Source organism: Rhodamnia argentea, chromosome 9 (genome assembly GCF_020921035.1).
Source record: "Rhodamnia argentea isolate NSW1041297 chromosome 9, ASM2092103v1, whole genome shotgun sequence".
In the NCBI taxonomy this organism is placed as follows: Eukaryota; Viridiplantae; Streptophyta; class Magnoliopsida; order Myrtales; family Myrtaceae; genus Rhodamnia; species Rhodamnia argentea.
The window spans coordinates 25559256-25581814 of record NC_063158.1 but is presented as its reverse complement, the minus strand read 5'-3'; the positions used below and the strand labels follow the sequence as shown (position 1 = coordinate 25581814).

General features: G+C 37.7%; 2 protein-coding genes across 2 annotated transcripts; one reads left to right on the top strand and one right to left on the bottom strand.

Moving 5' to 3' along the window:
* The first annotated feature begins 8550 nt into the window (after positions 1-8550).
* Positions 8551-14558, top strand: LOC115742864 (phosphatidate cytidylyltransferase 1). Its single transcript, XM_030677384.2, is given in 13 exon segments — positions 8551-8677; positions 9254-9391; positions 9483-9739; positions 9858-10009; positions 10634-10775; positions 11915-12071; positions 12808-12855; positions 12943-13008; positions 13011-13031; positions 13380-13508; positions 13595-13651; positions 13845-13928; positions 14041-14558. Coding segments are annotated over 12 exon segments (1260 nt in total). The 5' UTR covers positions 8551-8677; positions 9254-9334; the 3' UTR covers positions 14131-14558.
* A 604-nt stretch (positions 14559-15162) lies between these two features.
* Positions 15163-18663, bottom strand: LOC115742866 (alkaline ceramidase). Its single transcript, XM_030677386.2, has 3 exons — positions 18457-18663; positions 16730-17067; positions 15163-16033 (listed from the first exon to the last, which is right to left on the bottom strand). Exons 2-3 carry the CDS (start codon positions 16981-16983, stop codon positions 15520-15522), a joined length of 768 nt encoding a protein of 255 aa, XP_030533246.1. The 5' UTR covers positions 16984-17067; positions 18457-18663; the 3' UTR covers positions 15163-15519.
* Positions 18664-22559: the final 3896 nt, after the last annotated feature.

Sequence of the window (22559 nt, the reverse complement as noted above, 5' to 3'; positions counted from 1 at the left end):
TTTTTTTCCTTTTTTTATCATTTCTTTTTTCCCTCCCTCGCTAGGGTTGGCGACAAGGGAAAAAAAGAAATCTAAAAAAGAAAAGAAAAAAAGAAACAAATTACGAAAATGTCCTTAACCAGCTAGTGAGGTTAGGCCCTTCTTGAGATTGATATGGCTAATTTAGACCTTCGTTTGAAACAAGGCTTACTTTACATTTTTATTTGTGTAAATAAGTGCACTTCATAACCTTATTTGAAAATTTCCCAAACCATAATTGACACGCTTTAATACATATCTCGTCTTTTTAGGCCTTAAAAATCGTTTCTTTAAGACATACATGAAAAAGCACAAAAACTAAATCACATTTTTAGAGTTTTTCATTATTTTCTAAACTACCCATGAATCCCACTCCTGGAAAATGCATCTTTACACTCACATGATATTAAAAATATATGCTATCATGTTACAATCTAAGTTTATTTGTTGCTTTATTGCTTTATGTTTATTTCTCAATGATTGGAAAAATGATAAGGACTGTCTTTACTTATGTACATGATCATATTCAAATATTTTCAAATTAGCATTGTGGGGATAAGATCATAATTTGAACATAGCGGCTTTTGGTTGTCATGCATAGTGATACAATTTTATTTTAATTGCATTGCTATTGGTTAATTTTCTAGTTTCAATCTATATTACCTTATATATTTAGATCAATGCTACTCTTAAATGAAACTTATCGAAAATTATGTTGCTTTGGCGCAAAATAATTGCTAAATCCATTTCTGAAAATATCTTCTTATATGTATATATATAATATAAGAAAATGACAAGCTGATAGCACTGTCATTCTCGAAAGACCGATGGTACATTCTCTACTGTACATTGCACCTCACAGAGCAAAATGCCTGGTCCAACTTGCACCGTTACTTCCTACAAGTGACGGTGATGGTCGGTTGCTCTCTTTGCCAGTGACGGTCCGGCCCACCACAGCCACAAAGCCTCATGTGGATTACCTAATAACTTACTCGAAAGTTTTTAGAAAATTCAAAAAGCAAAAGGCGATTTCTTGACTTTATTTTTCTCTCTTAAAAGGCAAGTCTTGTTTGGGGAATTTTGGGGATAGGGAGGAGCCCAACACAAGTCATTCCAAACTCTATTTAATGAAAAGTACTTTTCTCTTTTATCAATATACGCGTAATTTCAAATGATTTTCGTTTAGAATTTGAAAAGTGTTTAATTTTATATTTAAATGGAAAAAAAAATTGTCTTTCCGCATACTCATATACCTGTATATGTATAAAATAATTCAAACGAGTCTGTTTGAGCGTGTTTAATATCAATTGCCCATAAAAATATAATGCGTTTTCAGTATTTTTTTATTTACCTTATCTATATAGATAAATGCTTCAAACTCATTTTACGCCTTTTCACTCGACGCGGGGTCATTACATTGGGTTTTCGTGGAAAGGAAATTTAGAACGAAAGTTCGACGACCGAGATCGAGATAGCAAAAAGTGATAATTTGTGTCTTTGGCTTCTCAAGATGGAACCTTTTTATTATCGTGAATTTTGTTCTTCAAAATTAATTAGTAGAGTGTTACCAAAAAGAAAATATTCGTCATGCGACCTTTCATTCATACAATTTAACATACTAACTCACATTTAGACTAAATGAATTGAAAGACACCTTTTCACCTTTGCCTACGTACATATACATTGCCATCCAATTTTTGAGGCTTTTTTCCAAAGCATGAGTAAGAACAAAAGTAATTACCAAATTAGGTGTAAAAAAAATATTTACCGGACCAGGTGCCGCTCGGCGATCTTACTACCGAGCGGCACCTAGCTCGGCAGTCTTAAGGTGGGGCGGGGCTCGGGAGGCTCGCTCGGCAGTTGTATTGCCAAGGTGAGTGGTTGCTTGGCAGTTTAACTGCCGAGCAACACCCCCTTTTTTAAAATTTTTTTATTTTTTATTGTTGCTCGGCACTTTGAGTGCCGAGCAACAAGCTTTTTTCTTTTGGTAAATTTTTTTTATTTTCTTTTACTCATTTTTTAATTTCTTTTCCTTGTTTTCTTTTAATCTTTTTTTATTATTCAATGTGTTTTCATTTAATCATTTTTTTTAATTTCCTTTTTTCGTTGCTCTGCGGTCCCGTCGTCTCGCTCGCTCGTGCACCACGATGACGCACCTCGACTCCGCGGCCCCATCGCCTCGCTCGTTCTTCTTTTTCTTGTTTTCTTTTAATCATTTTTTATTATTCAATTTGCTTTCATTTAATCATTTTTTTACTTTCTTTTTCTCCTCACTCCGTCCGCGGCCCCATCGCCTCACTTGTTCGTTCGCTTGATGATGCGCCTCGACTTCGCGGCCCCATTGCCACGCTTGCTCGTGCACTCTGTGGCCCCGTCGCCGCGCTTGTTCGTGGTGCACGAGCAAGCAAGGCGATGGGGCCGTGGAGCCGAGGCATGTCTTCGAACGAACGAACAAGCGAGGTGACGGGGCTAGGGGGTCGAGGTGTGTCATCGAGCGAATGAACATGCGAGGCGACGGGGCCGTGGAGCGACAAGAAAAAGAAATTAAAAAAATGATTAAATGAAAACAAATTGAATAATAAAAAAAGATTAAAAGAAAACAAGAAAAAGAAGAACGAGCAAGTGAACGAACGAGCGAGGCGACGGGGCCGCGAAGTCGAGGCGCGTCATCGTGGTGCACGAGCGAGCAAGACGACGGGGCCACGGACGGAGCGACAAGAAAAATAAATTAAAAAATAATTAAATGAAAACAAATTGAATAATAATAAAAAATTTAAAAAAAAAACAAGGTCTGGTTGCTCGGTAGTTTAATTGCCGAGCAACCACTTAGCTCGGCAATTTAAGTGGCCGGATGGGGTTGGGCTCCCAACCCCAAACGGCCATCCTATTGCAGAGTGAGGTGCCGCTCGGTAGTAAGATTGCCGAGCGGCACATGATTTGGTAAATATTTTTTTTTATGCTTGATTTGATAATTACTTTTATTTTTACTCCTGCTTTGGAAAAAAGCCTCCAATTTTCCATCAGTAATCTATTCGTTCGTCATGGTGCAATCCCTCAACACCCAATTTTTTATTATCACTACGATATAGAAATTTTATTTTCTAACCAAGCCTATATTGTTAGCAATGTCACTGAAATTTGACAGAATAATTAGCACACAGTTGACAAGTTTCAATTCAACTGATTTTTTTTTTTAAATTATGATTCTCTATCAACAAAATGTTACAAATATACACAGGGATACGTTTAAAAAGATTTTACTTTCAAGTTTCATTACTTGAATAGTAATTTGCCAATGCTTTGACATAAAAATGTCATAATTATGTGGTTGGAGGTATGTGTTCTTTCAATATGTGTTTACATGTAGATATATATTTCTCAAACTAGGTTACGAATATATTAGTGGAAACATATGGTTTTGAAAATATGTACTTTTTTATAAGTATGAGGTTGCGAAACTATCAATATATCTATGAATGACAAGTTATTTTTCTATAAGTTCTCCAAATAAATTGTAATCATGCACTTACTAATGGCATGGTTGATGAGTTGAGTTTGACATGTTTTGATATATGTCCCATAAATTTCCTGTGGTTATAGATAGCTTTTTGTTAGCAGTTATTATTCTTCTAAAGCTTGTCATTCAGTTTCTTACCTAGATATAATATAGTGCGGTTGGGAGAGCTTTGGGAAAATACAAAGTCAATTCCTCAAAAATCTTTGCCTCGAGATCCATTTGGAGGTTTAGATTTGGGTGGAACTCGGATATGGCTTCAGCGAGGGAGAAGATGAAGTGCTTGAGTTTGCAATACCCAATGAAAGCGAAATTTCAATAGATTTCTGAGGACAAGACAGGGTAACTAAAAAAAATTCGGGGTAAGTGTCCAAAAAGTCATAAACTTATTGCATTTGTACCAATTTAATCCTAAACTTTTTAATTAAGCTAGTTTAGTCCTAAATAGTTTATATTTGTGCCAATTGAGTCCATTCGGCCAATTTTGGCCGGAAAATGATTGGCGTGGAGTTCGATCATCCTAAGTGATATGGAACGCTACGACATGCAATATAATATTTTAATTTTTTATATTTTGTAATTTTCTTTACTTTTTTTTTATTGAAGGCCAGCAAGGGTCACCGGCCCTCAAACAAGAAAAACAAGAGTAAATAAAAGAAAAAATAAAAAGAAAGAGAAAAAAATTTATTATAAAATAAAAAATTATTAAAAATGTCCACTTCGACTCCGTCCGTGTCACGTAGGACAACCGATGTCTTTGTCATCGATTTCTTATCAAAATTAACTGAATAGACTCAATTGGTACAAATACAAAAAGTTTAGGACTACATTGATACAATTAAAATATTTAGGATTGAATTAACATCAATGTAATACATTCATAACTTCTTTGACACTTTTTCCCGAAAAAAATCATTAATCAATGGAGAGGGCTTTTCCGAAATGCTGAAAGTTAAATCAAGGGATGACCCGCTTTGAGGTTTGCCAAATCTATGTTTCATTCAAATTGATCCAAAAAAAATATACCAAACCCCGCAACTTTCACTAAATGGACTTTTCGAAGCTCAAAATCTCTTGCTGGAGCCGTGCCAGACGCAACGATAAGAATCCACCATGTCTCGTAATGAGAAATGAACATTTTTCTTGATGAAGTACGAAATAATAGAAGATGTATTTATTGCCAACACCATAACAACTACATATATACATCTTTTCAAATTTCATATATTTGCAATGACTTTACAATCAAGAGAACCCTACAACGAACGTGAAACTAGCAGCATCAACTTTAATTTCCCTAGGCTCTCTTCAATACACGAGAAGAGAGAGAGAGTCAACGGCATCTTATTCGTTGGGCGGTGGGTAACATCCAAAAAATGTGTCACGTCAGCTCGACAAACTTAATGGCAACGTGTCTAATTAGACGTGGGGGGTCCATGTTGCAATAGTATTTTGTGTGAATTAATCATGTTTTCTTTGTCAGATATTAGATACTATGCAAAGCATAAATCGACAATGTAGGAGACGAAGCTTCAATGGCTCATTCTAGGCGCGGACGCAAATACATGACCCTATACGGCGGTAGCCAACCGAAACCGACGTGGAGTCTACATTTTCTACCGCCACCCTCCTTATTGCCAAACAATCTTTTTTTTTCTCTGTTGGTGAGGAATACCCTCTAAATATTTTACGTCCAAAGGATCTTGAGATCCAGGTGAGGTCTTAGACAAACCAGTTTTATAACTTACTAAGGTCCAAATAGTTTCTTTATGTTAGTTAAAGATGTTTTCTGGACTGATTCAACTTTACTAGGTTTGTAACTCTTATTGACCATGAAGAATAAAGGTGGAGATGTAATTAAAGCCAAAATAACATAAGCCTTATATATTCGGAAATCGAGGTTTATACATAAGCCTAAAGACACACACACACACAACCAACCCTCTTCCCCCCCCTCCTTTTTTTATTATGAATAATACCGTTGATATAAGCTTGAGAAAGATCAATGAGTCAAAAGCTCGAGAATGTTTTATCACATTAGGCCACCTTTTGTTATTAGGAACTTACAAGAATATATTCTTTCCGACTAGATATGTCTAAGTATTTCTAGCCACCCTTCTTTATCCACTGTTAACGTTAGAGATATCTTGGATATTTTCTCTAGTTTTTCATATCTATTTTGACGGAAAATTGCCAAAAAAGTTTTAGATCTATTGCATTTTTATCAATTCAATCCTAAACCTTTTGTATTTGTGCTAATTTAGTCCTAAATCTTTTACATGTGTGGCAATTCAGTTTATCCGGTCAACTTTATGAGATCATATCTAATGAAATTAAATCAGTTATGCATAATCAAAACAGAGAAAAATTGTAAAAGAAGGTCCTAAACCTATTTCACTTTTACTAATTCAGTCTTAAACCTTTTGCATTTGTGCTAATTAAGTTCTAAACCTTTTTTTTTATGTCAATTCAGTCTTAAACCTTTTGCATTTGTGCTAATTAAGTTCTAAACCTTTTTTTTTATGTCAATTCAGTCTTAAATCTTTTACATTTGTGTTAATTCAATCCATTTGGTCGTGCGACACCGATATTGATAGATTTTATTAATTTTTCAATATTTTTAAAATAATTTTTTTCTGTTCTTTCTCTTCTGTTTTATTTTCCTTTCTTCTTTCTCTAGCCGGTCGCCGCCAGAGATTAGGGCTTGTGAGGTCGACCTCGCGCGAGTCCGGCTTGGGCTAAGTCGAGCCTTGCCATGGGCGAGCGAAGGCGAACATCGCCCTACGAGGGCGAGCTTCGCGTGAGACCGATGACCGGGTTGGAGGAAGAAGAAAGAAAAAGAAAATGGAAAGAAAAAGAAAAAAATGAAAACAAAGATTTGAAAATAATATTAAAATAGTATAAAAAGTTATCAACGTCGGTGCCAAAGTTTACATTAGTGCCAACCAGCTAAAGTTTTGATAAAAAAAAAAAACCAGCTAAAGTTGGTCGGATGGATCGAATTGACATAAATGCAAAAGGTTTTAGAACCGAATTGGCACAAATGCAAAATGTTTAGGACTGAATTAATAAAAATGCAATAGGTTTGGGGCTTTTTTGACAATTTTCCCCTATTTTGAGTATGCATATCCGATTTGATTTCATGAGATATCGATATTATAAAATCTATGAATAGGCTGATGTAATCTTTATTGTGAATATATATATATATATATATATATATATGTTTATAAGCATACACATATTTATCAACTCTCTCTTCCGTATCATTATTCTTAGCTGTTAAGATTCTAGGCCTTTTTTTTCTAAAACATGACTTATCTATTATTTGATTCAATTGATTGAGCGATGTATGCGAGTCCTTCCATCCACGGCTTTAGATGAGACTCTACTCATAAACGGACGACTCTTCAAATAATCTTTAAACAAAAGATGTAATTCAAATCATGCAGGATATGACACATTCAAACCGAGCATTCAACTGTCTTATTGCACGACCTCTTGAATTTCGACATGGGGTTTTCAAGATATGGTGTCCCGATCCGAATGAGGACTTCTTTTGATCGAAAAGATGGGTACTTTCATTTATTAATAACGTTCGAAAAACAACCAAAAGTAACATAAAAAAAATGTAATGTTCGAATGAGGACTTCAATTAGAAACTTTTTGCCCGAATGTTTGATGAATGTCCAATGCATGACATCAACTTCTAGGTTGCATTTGGCCGTTTGGATTTCTCGTCAGAATAAGACTAGATAAGATGGGATACAAAATTCAATGATTTTATCTATCTTATTTACTGTTTGGTTAATTACAGATTTAAAGTCGAATAAGTAGAGACAAGACGTGGCGGAGATCAACTCCATTTTGCTAAAACATGCTTTAGAAATTATGCGATAATGAGTTCCGATGAGTGAGCTATTATTAAGCAGAGGTTTGTGCCAACATAACTCGAGCACAACATCGATGGAGACATCTTGCAGAATCGGAAGTCTTGATTTGGAGTTGAATCATTTGAGAATGACTTGATGAACTTGCTCTTTTGTTTTGTCGAGTAAGTAATTAAGTGGTGAATAATCTAATTATTTTGCCTCTTTTCGTAAATTGAAGATATACTCATGCAAGTCATCCAAGAAAGTCCTTTCGAATGTTGAGACCTCTTTTGAAAGTCAATGATAAATCTCAAGTTTTTCATAACATGTCGAAACCCCTTTCGAATGTTGGAAAGGTTCAAGCGATTACAGAACAAGGGACTTGATCTCATATCACGCCAAACAATCAATTAAAGAGCAATGTTATGGAGATACCCAACTTTGCGACTGGGGACCCCAACTTGGCATCGCCAAAGAGGCAGCCATACTTGACAATTGCAGCAGTTAGAGAGGCAAGCCCCCTGCTAGAGAGGCGGCCTAACACGTAGAAGAGACGATAGTTGTGAGAAAAATTCGATTTTTTTTGTATTTGCTCTTTTGAGAAATCTTATATTGATTTATCCCACCCCTTCCTTTCAATTTTTTTTAATCCTGGCTATATTTCCTGTTTATTATATCCTGGACAGTTGCCAAACACGTAATATGATAAAAACATATCATATCCTGTCTTATATCCGGACGACCAAACGTAGTCGTAAGGTTTTATATTTATCTTGTAATCACGTGATCTCCCCCACTTACAATGTTTAAATTAGAATCTGGAATCCTTCTCAACTTGCAAACCATTAACACTTGTTTCAATTTCAATCTTAATTTGTCCAAAAAGATTCAATTTTAATACTCCAACCATGCGGCGTAGCCAGCCTGAGATTGCACGATTTCCACGTGTCATGTCGTCCCTCTCTTACACGCGTTAGGTTCCGCCTCTCTCTCTCTCTCTCTCTCTAGCACTTCTCACTGTAGCTGAATAAGAAAAACGAAAGTTGAAAAAGGAACAATTTTTTTTTTTTTGTTCCGTGCACTGCACCGTTTTCGATTCTTCGGGTTTTCCTCCACTAAATTAGCAACGAAGGAGAAAAGAGAAATTCCCAATTACATTGCCTCTCTCTCTCTCTCTCTCTCGCGTCGCTTCTTGTCCCTCCATTATTCGCTCTGGCTTCTCTCTCCCTTCCTCCTCTCGTGGGATCTATTGTTCTCGAAGCAAATCTTGGTTATAATCACTCTTTTCCACTTTCGATTACATGGGTTGTGGATTTTTCTATACGTGCGTGCGAAAGTTTGGCGCTTTCTTGATAGCGGTTCTTGTGTATGTGCCAAAAGCCCGTGATTTAGACGCAACTCAAGCCTATTTTTTTTTCCTTAATTTTTTTTTTGTTGAGTTTAGTTTATTGTCGAACAATGATGTTTCGTTTTCTCTGAAATCCTCTGGCGTCGGATTTTGAAGGAATTCATGTTAGATTTTGTCTTGTTGTGTTGGTGTGTTCTTTAGCTAATGTTGCCCTGTGTTGGAAACTGCACTTGCCTGAGATGGGGAGAAATTGTAAGCGGGCAAATTATTGTTAGTGACTGAAGATGCTAGTAGTAATTAGCTGAGTTGCTTTCAAAAGGAGTAAGGTACATTTTAGTTGTTGGAGACAAGTTAATCCTACTCGGAATTTATGTTGATAATTCAGTTTGTGCATTCATTCTTTTTGATTGTTCTTGTTGACATATTATTCTCTATCTGATTATGTTGTTGTAATGAACTGTGATAAGTAATTTGCACTCGTTTAACTGGTATTAACAGGAAGCAGCTCATCACGTGAAATTGGCCACGATCACTTCAAGAGTATATGCGTTTACCATTGAGTGATAATTACAAAGTAGAGCTATGCAGAACAGCGGTCCTCAAACGCCTCGGGTTCGGCATCGTCGGCGTTCCAATGAGGTTTATGAAAAGAAACTTTTTTGATCAGCTGTTGCTGCATTTGAATGCTGCCATTGTCTAATGGGGGGATCATTTATTTTCGTGTTGTTAGGTTGTTCAAGAAACTAGTAAAGCAAATGGAACCCATTTGCTTGTTAATGATCAAAATAAGTACAGGTCGATGTTGATCCGGGCTTACTCATCTGTGTGGATGATCGGGGGATTTGTGTTTATTATTTACATGGGTCACCTATACATCACTGCCATGATTGTCGTTATACAAATTTTTATGGCAAGAAAGAACTCTTTCATTCTACTGAGGAGAGCCCATGAAGACAGCCGTCTCCCAGGATTTAGGATGTTGAACTGGTACTGCATAGATTTAGATCCACAAGTACTGATTCATTTTTTGGGTTACTATGCAAGTGATCCAGCACTAGTGAGGCTGTTTATGGGAAACATTTCTAATTCAGATGTCTTTGTTCAGGCACTTTTTCTTCACGGCAATGTTATTTGTATATGGACGTATTCTCAGTCAACAACTAGTCAACACTGTAACAATGGATATGGTTTTATATCAGCTTGTCAGCAAACTTGTCAAGTATCATATGATTGCCTGCTATTCCTTGTACATTGCAGGTGCATATCAAATGTTTTGATAACTTGAACAATTGCAATGGCTGTACGTTTTTGTTTATATGCCTGTGTGGATGATCTGATGTAGCCTGCCTGACTGTCGTGTTTTGCATGATGTCAATGTGTAGCTTACTGTTAATTGATGGAAATTGAGAGTGGTCATTGTGGAGTTAATTCTTTCTTCTAATGCCATAATTTGTCCATATAAAACTATTTTGCTAGGGAAGAATGCAAGGCAATTCAAAGGTACTAAATGTTAGTATAAGGGTGGTTTCCAACCACACTTCCTTAACCATGTTGATTCTGTCAATGCCACACTCCGACCAACAACATTAGGCACATGCAAACTGAGAAAATACAAGCATCCTAATCAGGCTAACTCCACTTGTTAAACCGAGTAAATCCTCTTAAATGGACTTCAATTATTGAGATGTGAATCAAAACTGTAATTGAATTGTCATCTTTTACCTGTGTTGCCCCAAGGATGGTGTTGCATATTATGCACACGCATTGGACTTGCTAGCATGGCTATGGATAATATTGATGTACAAATGGCTGGTGTTCATGACTGCAGCTTTTGACTTTAGAAAATTGCTGATATAGGTAATCCTTGTTAACTTGAATCAGGCTTTGTGTGGTTCATCCTTACTTTAAAGAAGAAGATGTACAAGTATCAATTTGGCCAATATGCTTGGACACACATGATTCTCATTGTGGTGTTTACTCAGTCATCTTTTACTGTTGCCAACATCTTTGAGGGAATATTCTGGTGAGTCACTACATCTTGGCAAGGAAAGATAAATCTTTCTGATCCTTTCATCTATTTAAAAGCTTGTAAAGATGCATGCCAAACTTATTTGTACCTTGAGCACACAGTGTTGCTGTCATGTTGTTGAGCCCTCCACTACTCCTATATTGTAAATTTATGGGCCTGGAATCTTGTAATCCATTTTTTTTTGTTGTGATCCATCTTCGTGATTCGAAGTTTGACTAATTATATTCAAAATTGAAGTGCCTGGAACCCTCAGGTTATTTATTTTAGTATCTGTCCAGGTGCATGATTAAGAGAACTGTCTGCTTTACTTCTTCAAAAGAAAGACTGAACTACCTGTAGTGTGGAAGTTTTTTACAGTCAAAGAGTACTGCATAAATATGCATGGTGCAAGTCCTCTTATTGATAGCTCCTCCATTTGCTTCAATCATGGCTTCTTGCACTTGCAGATCTGTGAAACGACAGCTAGCTATGTATGGTCAAGTTAAAGTGTAAATGCTGCAAATCCACTTGTTTAGAGCCTCTAGTTGCTGATATTTTCTCTCCATGTCCTTCTCTATGTTTGTGTCCCCATCTGTTGTTTGCACCCCTTCTGTTTAATCACAGCTGTGAATGATTTTTCAAGAACATATTCCATTTTAGTCTGGAGAGACTGGACACAAGTTGAATGTAACTTTTCAGTAAGCATGGATAGATATCCTATGACTGTATAATTAAGGGATTTGATAGGTATCTTGAAGAAATTGCAACGATATTCACTTTTGAAAATCACTAGCTTGGGTTCAACCTTGATTTGTTTTCCATGTAAAATATTTGACATATTCTATTATCCTAAGAATTTTTTGCCAGACATCCGACATTTGAGAATTTGATGCCTTATTCAAATTTTTCATTTGGTTTAAGATTGGTGGTGTAGTCTTGAGGTTTTGATTTATCTGTGAAGTACCCTTGTTATGTGGAGTGATTTGTCATAAGTAGCATTCAAGTGTATCTTTGAAACAGTTGGTTTTGTGAACAAAACTCTCAGTTTCTAGTGACCTATTTGGAATATATGACATGAATTGTTTTACGTCGAGGAAGGCTGCAATTTCATTGTAATATCCAACTCATACGCAATTTTATTACTGGTCCTGCAGGTTTCTTCTTCCAGCAACGCTTATAGCGATCAATGATATTGCTGCTTATTTCTTTGGCTTCTTTTTTGGAAGAACCCCATTGATCAAGTTGTCTCCAAAGAAAACTTGGGAGGGATTTATAGGAGCATCTTTTACTACTATGATCTCTGCATTTGTGGTGAGCTGTTAAGATGTCTAACCATACTGCAAGAATGGGAGGGATGTCTTGTGTTACAGCATTTTGGCTTGCATGCATGTACATAATAACCTGAATGCTTACCTGTGTTTTGCTTTGGGATGATGGAAAGGGACCTTTATTGGACTCATGCTATCCTTAATGCCGTTTGTGTCATGGTAGGATTTGAGGTCTATTTTGGTTTTTGTGAGACTGTTGTTTTTGGCGTTGCTCTTTATGCTTTTAAAAATTCATTTCTATTGTTTGTGCATTTTAGAGATATGACTGAAATCAATGGAGGACATGGATTTCCTTGCACATGGCATGTCCTGTCACTTGCCCCACCAATACATACATGTCCTTGTGGCTTGTGGGAGGAGAATGTTTATGGACCTGTGCTGACTCCATTCCAGTGAGTTTCTAAGGATGGAGAGGTTTTTTTTTCCTTTAGATCCTTGTTGGGATCTTTTCAACTTATAACTTAGATGTCTGATAGGGGTTAAATGTTGCTTCCTGGAAGGAACTGTTTGCCATTTCCTTCAGACTTTATTGAGCCAAGCTGCTTTATTGTTGAAGATTTTTGTGCATTTGATCCTGTTGGAACAGGTCCTGTAATTTCTCCTTTTGAGATGAGGGTAACTGGTAACATATTGGTTTCTATATAATTTTTATGCTGGTGACCATGACCAAAATTACAGTTCTACGGTGTTAATCATGGTATGTTGCCATGTATATGCAGCTTGCGAATATTATGGGCCGTTTCCAGTGGCTAACATGTCCAAGGAAGGTAATTAATCCAATGCAGTTTTATTTGAAGCCTGTTCTGTTTCAGAATGACCCTAGGCCTTTAATCTGTTGTCTGGATTGATCGCAGGATTTATCTACTGGTTGGCTTCAGTGTGATCCTGGTCCATTTTTCAGGCCAGAGTATTACACTCTATAGCTAAATGGTTCCCTGAATGGGTGAGTCAATTACTCAGTTATAGCATGGCTTTCCAATGATATATCCTTTTATTCCGTTCTGTACAATGTATGTTGATGCTTGAACTGGAGATGTGATTTATGAGTTGATATTTGTAATGAATGATGTCTTTTCCTGCTTAAGTTCCCAATGTTGATTCAGTTGGTTAGTGAGTGTCCTTAACGGCTTGTAAAAATCCGGCCTGATTAATCCTCTTTTTCACGTTTGAGCTGTTTGAGCAGTCTTTTTGCAAAAAGGAAGCTTGTGAAAATATTTAGGATCTAAGAGAGTTGGCACTAATTTATTAAAATGTTTAGGTTCAATGACATTGCTTGCTGTTAATGATGCAGTTTCCTTGGAAAGATATGGCAATAATGCCAGTTCAATGGCATGCTCTCTGTCTTGGTCTATTCGCATCGATCATAGCACCCTTTGGAGGATTCTTTGCAAGTGGGTTTAAACGTGCTTTTAAGATCAAGGTTTGTAATTTAAAAACAATCCTAATGGGTCTGACTCACTATGATACTTAGGTCTTGACACTCCATTTTGCTCCTTTGTGCCTCAGGATTTTGGTGACAGTATTCCAGGACATGGTGGTATAACAGATAGAATGGATTGTCAGGTGACATAATAGTTAACTAAGAACATTTTCTTGTATCCCTTGAAGTTGCATAGGATCAGTGTTTTTCTTGTTCTTTGTTGTACATCCGTCTTAGATTTGACTATTTTAGTTGGCTAGTGTGTATATTGTTTGAGAAATAGGTTTTGTGCTACATGCCTCTTCTGCTTTACTAAATCAAGCTTCTCTACTTTAGATGGTGATGGCTGTGTTTGCATATATCTACCATCAGTCATTTGTAGTGGGTCAGAACTTGATGGTTGAGATGATCTTGGAGCAGGTATGACCGCATAATATACGAGATATCTTTTGACCTATCTAGTATCCAGTGTGTTCTGTTGAAACTCAATTTCCCATTGAGAATGTCTTTGCATGTCGTTAATATCTTGCAGATTCTAATGAACCTTACTCTCGAAGAGCAACAAACCCTGTTCATGAAGCTTGGGCAAATCCTCAACAAGAAGATGAGCGCACAATCATAAGTGAGCATTACAGCAGTATGTAACTGGACTTTTCTTTGTCAACTCATCGTCAGCCATTGGCTTTGAGCATAGCATGCCTGCAGGAGCTCAGTGACAAAAAGGACACTGCACATGCTGTCTTGTAGTATTTGCAGCATTCGCGACTGCAAGGGAGCTTATTTGTCGGATGAATGTTTTGTACAGTGTATGCTAACCAATCATGCAGGTGAAGTCTCGATCGGCCCATATTGGTCTGTGAGACTTGTCTGCACTTTTGTCTTCTTCTTTATTAGCGCTTTGTCCAAACTGTGACTAAGGGACAAGCATTAGATGCCCGATTTTCGGATCAAATGAGATTATGTTTAGGAAGGATAAAGATGTAGGTGCCCACCAGATGAATGTCCCTTGACCTCATCTCTCAGCGAAACATTTATTCTGATCTCGTTCCACTTTATCTTTCTTCTCTTGCACGGCCTAATAGATTCATAGTTATTAATTTTGCTTACTGGGTGAGAAGGAATCAAATCAGAATGGGATTGGCATGCTTTGTTCTCGTATATTTTGTTCTGTGTTGACTTTTCTATCGTCCCGAATTGACCGGAGGTGCTCCTATTCTTGCAGAAGCAATGAGAAGCGACAACTGTTGTCACTCAGGAATAAGTTAAACATGCTTCTTCTTCTATAAAGTATACTGAAACGTCCCTCTTACATGTACTTATATCTCACGTCTTATATAGTGGAACAAACTGTTCCGGTTTAGAACACGACAGCATCGACGCACAAACTAAGATCCATGTTGCTTCGGTATTTGAACAAACATTGATGAGCGAACGAACACTTATTTCTGCACAAGGGCGTGTGCCTGCTTGCGCGTGTTGAATTTTTGTGTGGTTATTTGCGGCATTCAGGTCTCGTTTGCTTCAACAGAAGAGTAGGCGGACTTCACAAAAGCTCGTTTGACTGCAAAAAATTGGAAGTGGCAACCAAGAGCTGGCAAATTCCAGTACAAAAGCTGTTTTCCCTTCAACGCAGCTACTCCTATATAATTCTCGGAAACAAAATCGTGCCTCAGTATTAACCTGACTGTTCTCCAGCAATAACATTAAGTCATAGACTCGAACTAAAACACTAACAACAAAAGAAGATTAGAGTTTGACTCCACAGCTGTTACATAACATATGCTTGGTTTGCGAGCAAAGCTGTTGCATCCTTCGAACAAAAAGGCGAATTGAATATGGTACACGTTTTCTGTTTTCAAGTGCAAAAGCCAGTAGATCATAGTGTAACCAAATGAATACCAAGAAAAAGGCAAAAGTGAACTTTCCAACTGCTCGCTTGCTCCCGTCTACCTTTCAAAACTCTCGAACTATCTCTGCCAACATAAAGGTCGATCCTCCTCCCTGATATACCTCATTGGACTTTAGGCTTCTCAATCTTCACATAGGGCAAAATCCCCATGAAATAAACCACCTTCGGTGACCAGTTCAGTTGTTGAGCTCGGCAAAACATCAGGAATGTATTTGCATAGTACGAATTGAAACCCATGAAAACATGCCATAGTGCGTGGCCTTGAGGATTAATGGGCCAAGAAGATATTTGCTTGCAGAAGAAGCGATCGCACAGCCCGCACACACTACCGAGAACAAGGGTTGCTACATATAGCTTGGCAAGTCGTTTAGCAGAGGCATCAGCAGTGTATATATAATACTTGTACGTTCGGGGGATGCACAGGAGACAGAGGGCCACATAGTGAATCTTGAAGCCAACGCCGAAATTGAAGTATGAATGTCCGATGGCAAAGATAGCACCGTAGAGGAAGAGGAATGTGGGCATTGTACTGCGATAGTGCCAGTCCGGAGAATAGAGGATGTACATATAAAGTAAGATTTCCCACACCATTGGAGTTTCATCGCTTTGTTGTTGCCTGATAAATTCAACAAATCACACCCCATATCTAGTAAGCTTACAAAACAAACTATTTTCTAATGACGGTCATCTGGCCAACTTGAAGACATATATCATTTACAGGCTATCAAGATGCAAACCAATCTATGATAACTCAAGCAGTAAGCCCATGCCACAACATAGCTCATGCATATAAACAAATGAAAGAATCGGCACCATCCACAACTCCTGTTACACGCAAAACCACGCACTTCATACTGATGTGTACATAGGAATGATGAGTGCAATTATAGTGAAGCCAACTATTTGAGACAAGCCAGGATCTATCTGCAGTTGTTGTAAATGTGGTTCCAACTTCCATTTGTCAAAACTTGGTTGTTTATTGTGTCAGATACTTCTTTGGTCCTTAACATTTCAAAGTAATAGGGACAGAATATAGGTTACTTTACAGTATCCAGCAAACAAGACATCCTTGGTCTCAGGAAAAGAGTACACACTTTAAGGGCTACTCTGTCTGGAAATTCAAAATTCCTCCAAAGTTATGCCCTGGATGTTTATAGTGCCAAAGTATTGGATACATTTATGAGGTACCAGTGAATCTGATTTGGTGGTTTAACATCTCATCTACACCGCGATGCACAATTCCTAACCATGGAATGATTCTCATGAGCAACATATTCATTCAAAGTAATGCAGAACTAAGAAGGGTACTTACACTCGTTGCAGGGTAGCATGATATAGCATGCTTCCCATAGCGAGTACCATATTCGAAATATGAAGGACACTGAATCTCTTCTCAAATCGCTGTCTTAGGGCATTTATCAGACCAATCAGCGCCAAAAGAATGCAGGGAATGTTTGATACTGTGTTGTAAAATTCTGCGACATAGGAAGAATAGACGTAATTCTGCTCACAACACTCTTTAGTGGATGTCACTGGGCCCCAGAAACTTGAAATTCCATCCGCCATTCTCCCTCAGGTAGGATGAACTTATAGATAGATCCAACAAAATGTGACACGAATAATTAATCCGCTCTCAAAATAAATCTGTCCCTGCATAGAACAAGATAATGTCGAGGATAAATTTAACACATACACAACACTCCAACGCATTGAGTTTCAAATAATCAATAGGATAAGATCCAAAATGGAGAAAAATGTCATAGAAGAATTGAGTGCTCAATTCAACTTCATAACTTCTACAGGCAGGCAAAAAGTCCTCTACGGAAGTCCTCCACTACAAAGTAGCTCGTTCCAATCGTCATACAACAAGCATTGGCAAGATGGTCCAAAAAAAAGATCATACAAGTATCACAAAAGATTTCATTGCTCATTAGATCATAATCTCACTGAGAGAGTCACGACTTCCATAAGCCACAAAGATACTATGCTTGTGCATGCATGTGCATCTGTCATGGACGGGAGGTTGTGTCAGCCCATAAGACATTACGCTACAATATGACATATACATACAAGTACCTTTCATGTATCTTAAACATTTAAAGCTACTAACTTACATAACAAACAGATTACAGGATGTAGTGACTTTTGTGAGAATAAGCGCACAAACCCTTTAAAAACGATTTATCAGCTAATGCAAAACCCTAAAAATGCTCTCTCCCTCATAAGCAGGAATATTTTGATGAAATGGAAAAAACCATGGGAAACAACTGGATATCTGCTCAACATATGAAAACACCCAACCACCCAGAAACTAGCAATGGATCACCAGCACCTATATTGGTGCCGAAAGTTGTCATTCTATCAAACTGCTGAGACTAAACCACTAGAGCACAACAAAAGTAATTCCGCTGCCCATAACCACATTAAAATTGAGAGAGAGGACATTAAAACAGAACCGCTGCTTATATTGACTATACGCCTCGAGAAATCCAAAACAGAAATCTGCTGTTTGTTAGAAACAGAAATGCTGACAAAATTGGAACACCCACGTGAAGCTCCATCAAGAACAAACTCTAGACTTACAAGGATTTCAGATTTTGCTCAATTCACCAAACTATAGCAACAAACTCTAGACTGCTACATATTTCGGGTTGATGAATCCACAAAACTGAAGCATGATCTCCCACTAACGTCATTCCTCAAAACGAAGTCCTTCACCTCGATGAATACAAAAAGAGAGCATCTCAAACCTAATACAAAACAAAAACTAGGATCTAGTGACAAAGCATCCTCACAAGTTTGAACCATCTAAATAATCACGAACAATAAGCACTGCCAAAGTTCGGATCTTATGTAACATGGACCCGGACAAATAATTCGCTCTCAAAATGTAGTTACAACACGGTCTACGAACGGGTCAGGAAGGGATCCAAGTTAAACTCTACGAAAAAAAAAAATCAAAACTTGAGGACATACGAGAATTCAAAAACAAATCCAACGAAAACCCAACAACGAAAAACACGAATCGGAGAGACAAACCTTGGTGGGTCATGTGGGAACGCATTCAAGTTCTCAGCTTTGGCCTTTTTTTGCCCTATTCAGCGTTCGTTTGCGTTTCTACTTTTGAGATCGAGAGAGAGAGAGGAGGAGGAGGGAGGCGATTAACGAAGCTTCATTAGCATCTCCTTTTCAACCATCGAGAGAGGAGGGAGAGAGAGGCGCAAGAGCGGCATATTTATTAAAAAAATCAAAAAGGGAAAATTCGATTTCACTAATGTTGTCCCTAAAATAGAAGACTATTGCTATTTATCGTATCTAAAGCGTCTTTCGACTTGCTTCTTATTTTACTACGGAAGCTTCCATTTTGCTCCCCTAATTCCGATTTTATTTTCCATTTTGCACCCTCAAGGATTGATTTCTGTCGTTTTGCACCCCAAATTTCATAGAATCAATCCAATTATGCTCCAAACCGTCAAAGACATAACTTGTTTTTCTTTTTGAAACTCCGGACTATGCTCACTATTACATATTTGCTCTAATTGCTTTTCCGTACATCAAAAATTTCAAACTTATACCTTTATGACACATTTACGTAAATGAGCACGGTAAAAAACTATCTATATGGAATTTGGAAGGTGAAACAGTATTGACACGATACTCACATGACTTAAGTGATATAAAAATAACATTTTGGCTGAAATATCATCCGACGAAAATCTGGCGTAAGGTAAATGTATAAAAAAAGAGTACAAGTTTGAGATATTTTATGTCACGAGAAAAAGTTTAAAATAAATGTGTCGTAATAGTCATAATTTAGAGTTTTTAGTGACTTTTTCAAAAATATCATTTTTCCTTTATCGTTTTTTACGCGAACAAGATGTATCTAGCTTCTCTCTTAGACGAGTGATCATGGATTCGACAATTCAGTCGAACCAACCCGGGGTTGGATCCACTCGAAAGGTAAAAAATGGTGTGATTTAGAAAACGCCAACCCTCCTTAGTTCAGCTTGCCTGAGCATGACAGTTTTTACATAGCCCTATTTAACCTTTTTACCTCATGAGCAGGTCATTCCTCGAAATCAACTTTTGGACCAATCCATGATGGACCACATAGTTTACAGTCATCGGATGTTATGGGCTCCAAATGGGACCACCATTGCATATGACCGAAATTCACCAATTCCATTGGAGATCGGGTCCTCCTAATAATACTTTTTGCCCGGGAAGTCAATATTCGTACAACCAGCGTCCTTAAAACTGCTGAAAAAACTGTTGACAAATTTGGATTAAGCAGACACAAGCTGGAGTTCTTAGGTTTAGGGGCGAAACAAGGTCAAGTTTGAGTAATACGAGAATACCATTCAAGGGTTAAAATGAGATTGAGACCATTCTCTGAAGGACAAAATGCCACTGTGACCTCACGCGCTTTCGAAGCTCTTCTTCTTTGGTCAAAAGTTCAAGGGCGAGTTTCGCCGTAAATTAAACGAGATGGTCGACTTTACACATTAGAATTAGTCAAAGAGGAGGCGACAAGAGAATAGGATGGAAAAAGATGGTCAACTCTACACATTAGAAGACCTATGGAAGCATATGCCAAAGACATGCTTGTTTCTGTATCACAGCTAAAGCTTTAAGAATGGAATAACCATGTAAAAATGGAACCAAGATCTATGCTCGCAGTGTATTGGACTTTCAATTCAAACCGGATGTTTTTCCATGGAGATTGGTCGTGCGCACCGATACACCGCTCAATAGAAAATTCTTTCGACCGATGTGGGGTTATTCATCTCGGATGGAGTTTCGCATTATGTATGAGAAAACTATGGTTTGAATTTATTCGATGCATGTGGATAGGCTGATCACACGTGCATACATGAGTATTTAACCTGAAAAATTTGGACCTACATTTGGAAAAAAATAATGCAAAGCATAGATTCCCCAACTTTGGATCCTAACAGACACGAACTTCTTTTTAAGTAGGCAGCACAAATGGCAGTGATGTATTGATTCACTTTTGGCATATAATGCAAAGCACTCCATCAATGTGATCGGAGCTTTCTTAACGAAATGTTTGTGTTCGATTCTCCACCTGTTTCACGAAAAATTTCAAGTCGGAGAAATATTTTCCTCATTTCCGGCATATGGGTCCCTTATAAACATTGTCGATGGAGAATCATTTCACAATCAACAAAAAAACCTACACTCGGAACTAATTTCAAAATAAAAGTAGATATCAGCGCTCGGAACGGAACCCGACACCCATGGCTCGAGGTCTCGAAATCATTGACATAGGCCAATCCATCATGGACCATAAGAATCATAACTATTAAACGTCCTGGGCCCCAAATAGGACCACTATTAATAACTACCGAGATTCACTTGGTCTATCGGAGATCAAGTTCTAGCAATAATTCTCTTTGCATGGGAAGTTCATAATTTCTATAACCAATGTCCTCAACTGCAAAAAGGCTGTTGACAATTTGGACTAAATTGACACAAGATCAAGCTATTGGGGGTTTTGAGGGATACAAGAATATAACTCAAGGGTTAAAAATTAGATTGAGACCATTCATTGAGGGGCAAAATGCAGCTTGACTTGAAGCCTTGGAAAAAATCCCAAAGAAACTTCTTTGGCCCAAAGTGTACGGGGCGACTTCGCCATTGCCGGTACAAAAGGGCAAAGAAAATGGTTAATGCTTAACAAAAAAGATGGAGACAAAAGCACAGATTAGACTAGATGGTCTAACTTTACACACTGGAAACTTAAGAAAGCAGATGCCATCACAGCCAAAGTATCTTAGATTTTGTCCTGACATGATGATGATTTGACTCTATAAAAGAAGCATTTAAGCACCTAAAATCACGTTAATGCTACTGCCAATATCATTAAAAAAATTCTAAATTCACAGTACTTGTAACACGTTTACCTCAACTAATTTTTGTCATTTCAAATTAGTACTTCCACGACACATTATTTTTTGCATAACAAAAAATCCCAAACCAGTGCCGCATGATACAGTTACTTCAAACTAATCTACGCCTCACAAAAAATTTCAAATTGGTACGCTTAACTAAAATTTACCCTCTATTTAAATGCATACAAGTGAACACATGTGAATTTTCCACTTTTTCATTTCGTTGAATCTGTATTACAGTTGTCTGCCAAGTGTGCCGACACATATGCCTTTGACAGTATATTGGACGTAAAGCTAAAAGGGGTTAGATTTGGGTCAAGGGTGTCAATTTGCATTTTTTAGTGAGACAGGTAAATGTGTCATGGAAGGAGATTTTTTTTTTTTTTTTGGGGATGAAAAAATAATTTGAAGTAAATTATTGTAGGGATACTAATTGTTGGAGGTGTCAAACAAGGTCCATCGGGTCAAGTCGAATATGTTCCAACCCATATTGACCCGTTTTCATATAGTACAAATCTAACGATCCATACTAGACCCGATCCATATTACTAAAAACTTCCATATTTAATCAAATTTAGCAAAATTTATGAATTATTTTTCTTTTTTTTTTAAAGCCTAGTGAGGGCTGCCCGATCCTTGCCGACCACCGGGTGAGGGCCGCGACTCCCTCGCCGGCCACGGGTAAGGGCTGCGACGCTTGCTGGTCACGGGCGAGGGCCCGACCCTCACCCAGATTTGGTGATGGCCTCACTTGGCAACCAGCGAGGGTTTGTCGGCGACCCTTGCTGGACTCGTTCGACCAAAAGAAGGTAAAGAAAGAAAGAAAAAACAAAAAAAATTGAAGGAATCAGAAAATAAGCAAATAAAAAAATATGTTTATGACTCACAAAAAATCCCATTTCTACAGTGACAGAGCAAAAATAAGAGATCCCGCTTACACTTTTGATTTGAACCGAGGTCGAGTAATTGGATGAACACAACAGTCGTCACATCGAATACTCCGGTGGCTACCGTATGGAAGCCATAATAGATTAAGAATAACCACAAAAACAATGCTGGATTACTCTCTTGTATTTCAAATGCAATATAGGCTGCGAAGGGTGAGATATGGAGCCACAAAAAAAAAAAAAAAAAAAACCCCAAAGTTTTACCGAAATCGAACCAAATTGAGTTTCTCGGTTCGGTTCGGTTTAGGACGAGTATTGGTTCGGTTTAAACATATTCACT

Bases quoted from the DNA above. Each gene is read 5' to 3' on its own strand.
- LOC115742866 (XM_030677386.2), bottom strand. From the start codon at position 16,983: ATGGCGGATGGAATTTCAAGTTTCTGGGGCCCAGTGACATCCACTAAA. The intron at 16,034-16,729 runs GTAAGTACCCTT...TGAATTTATCAG, and splicing joins CATGCTACCCTGCAACGAGT to GCAACAACAAAGCGATGAAA.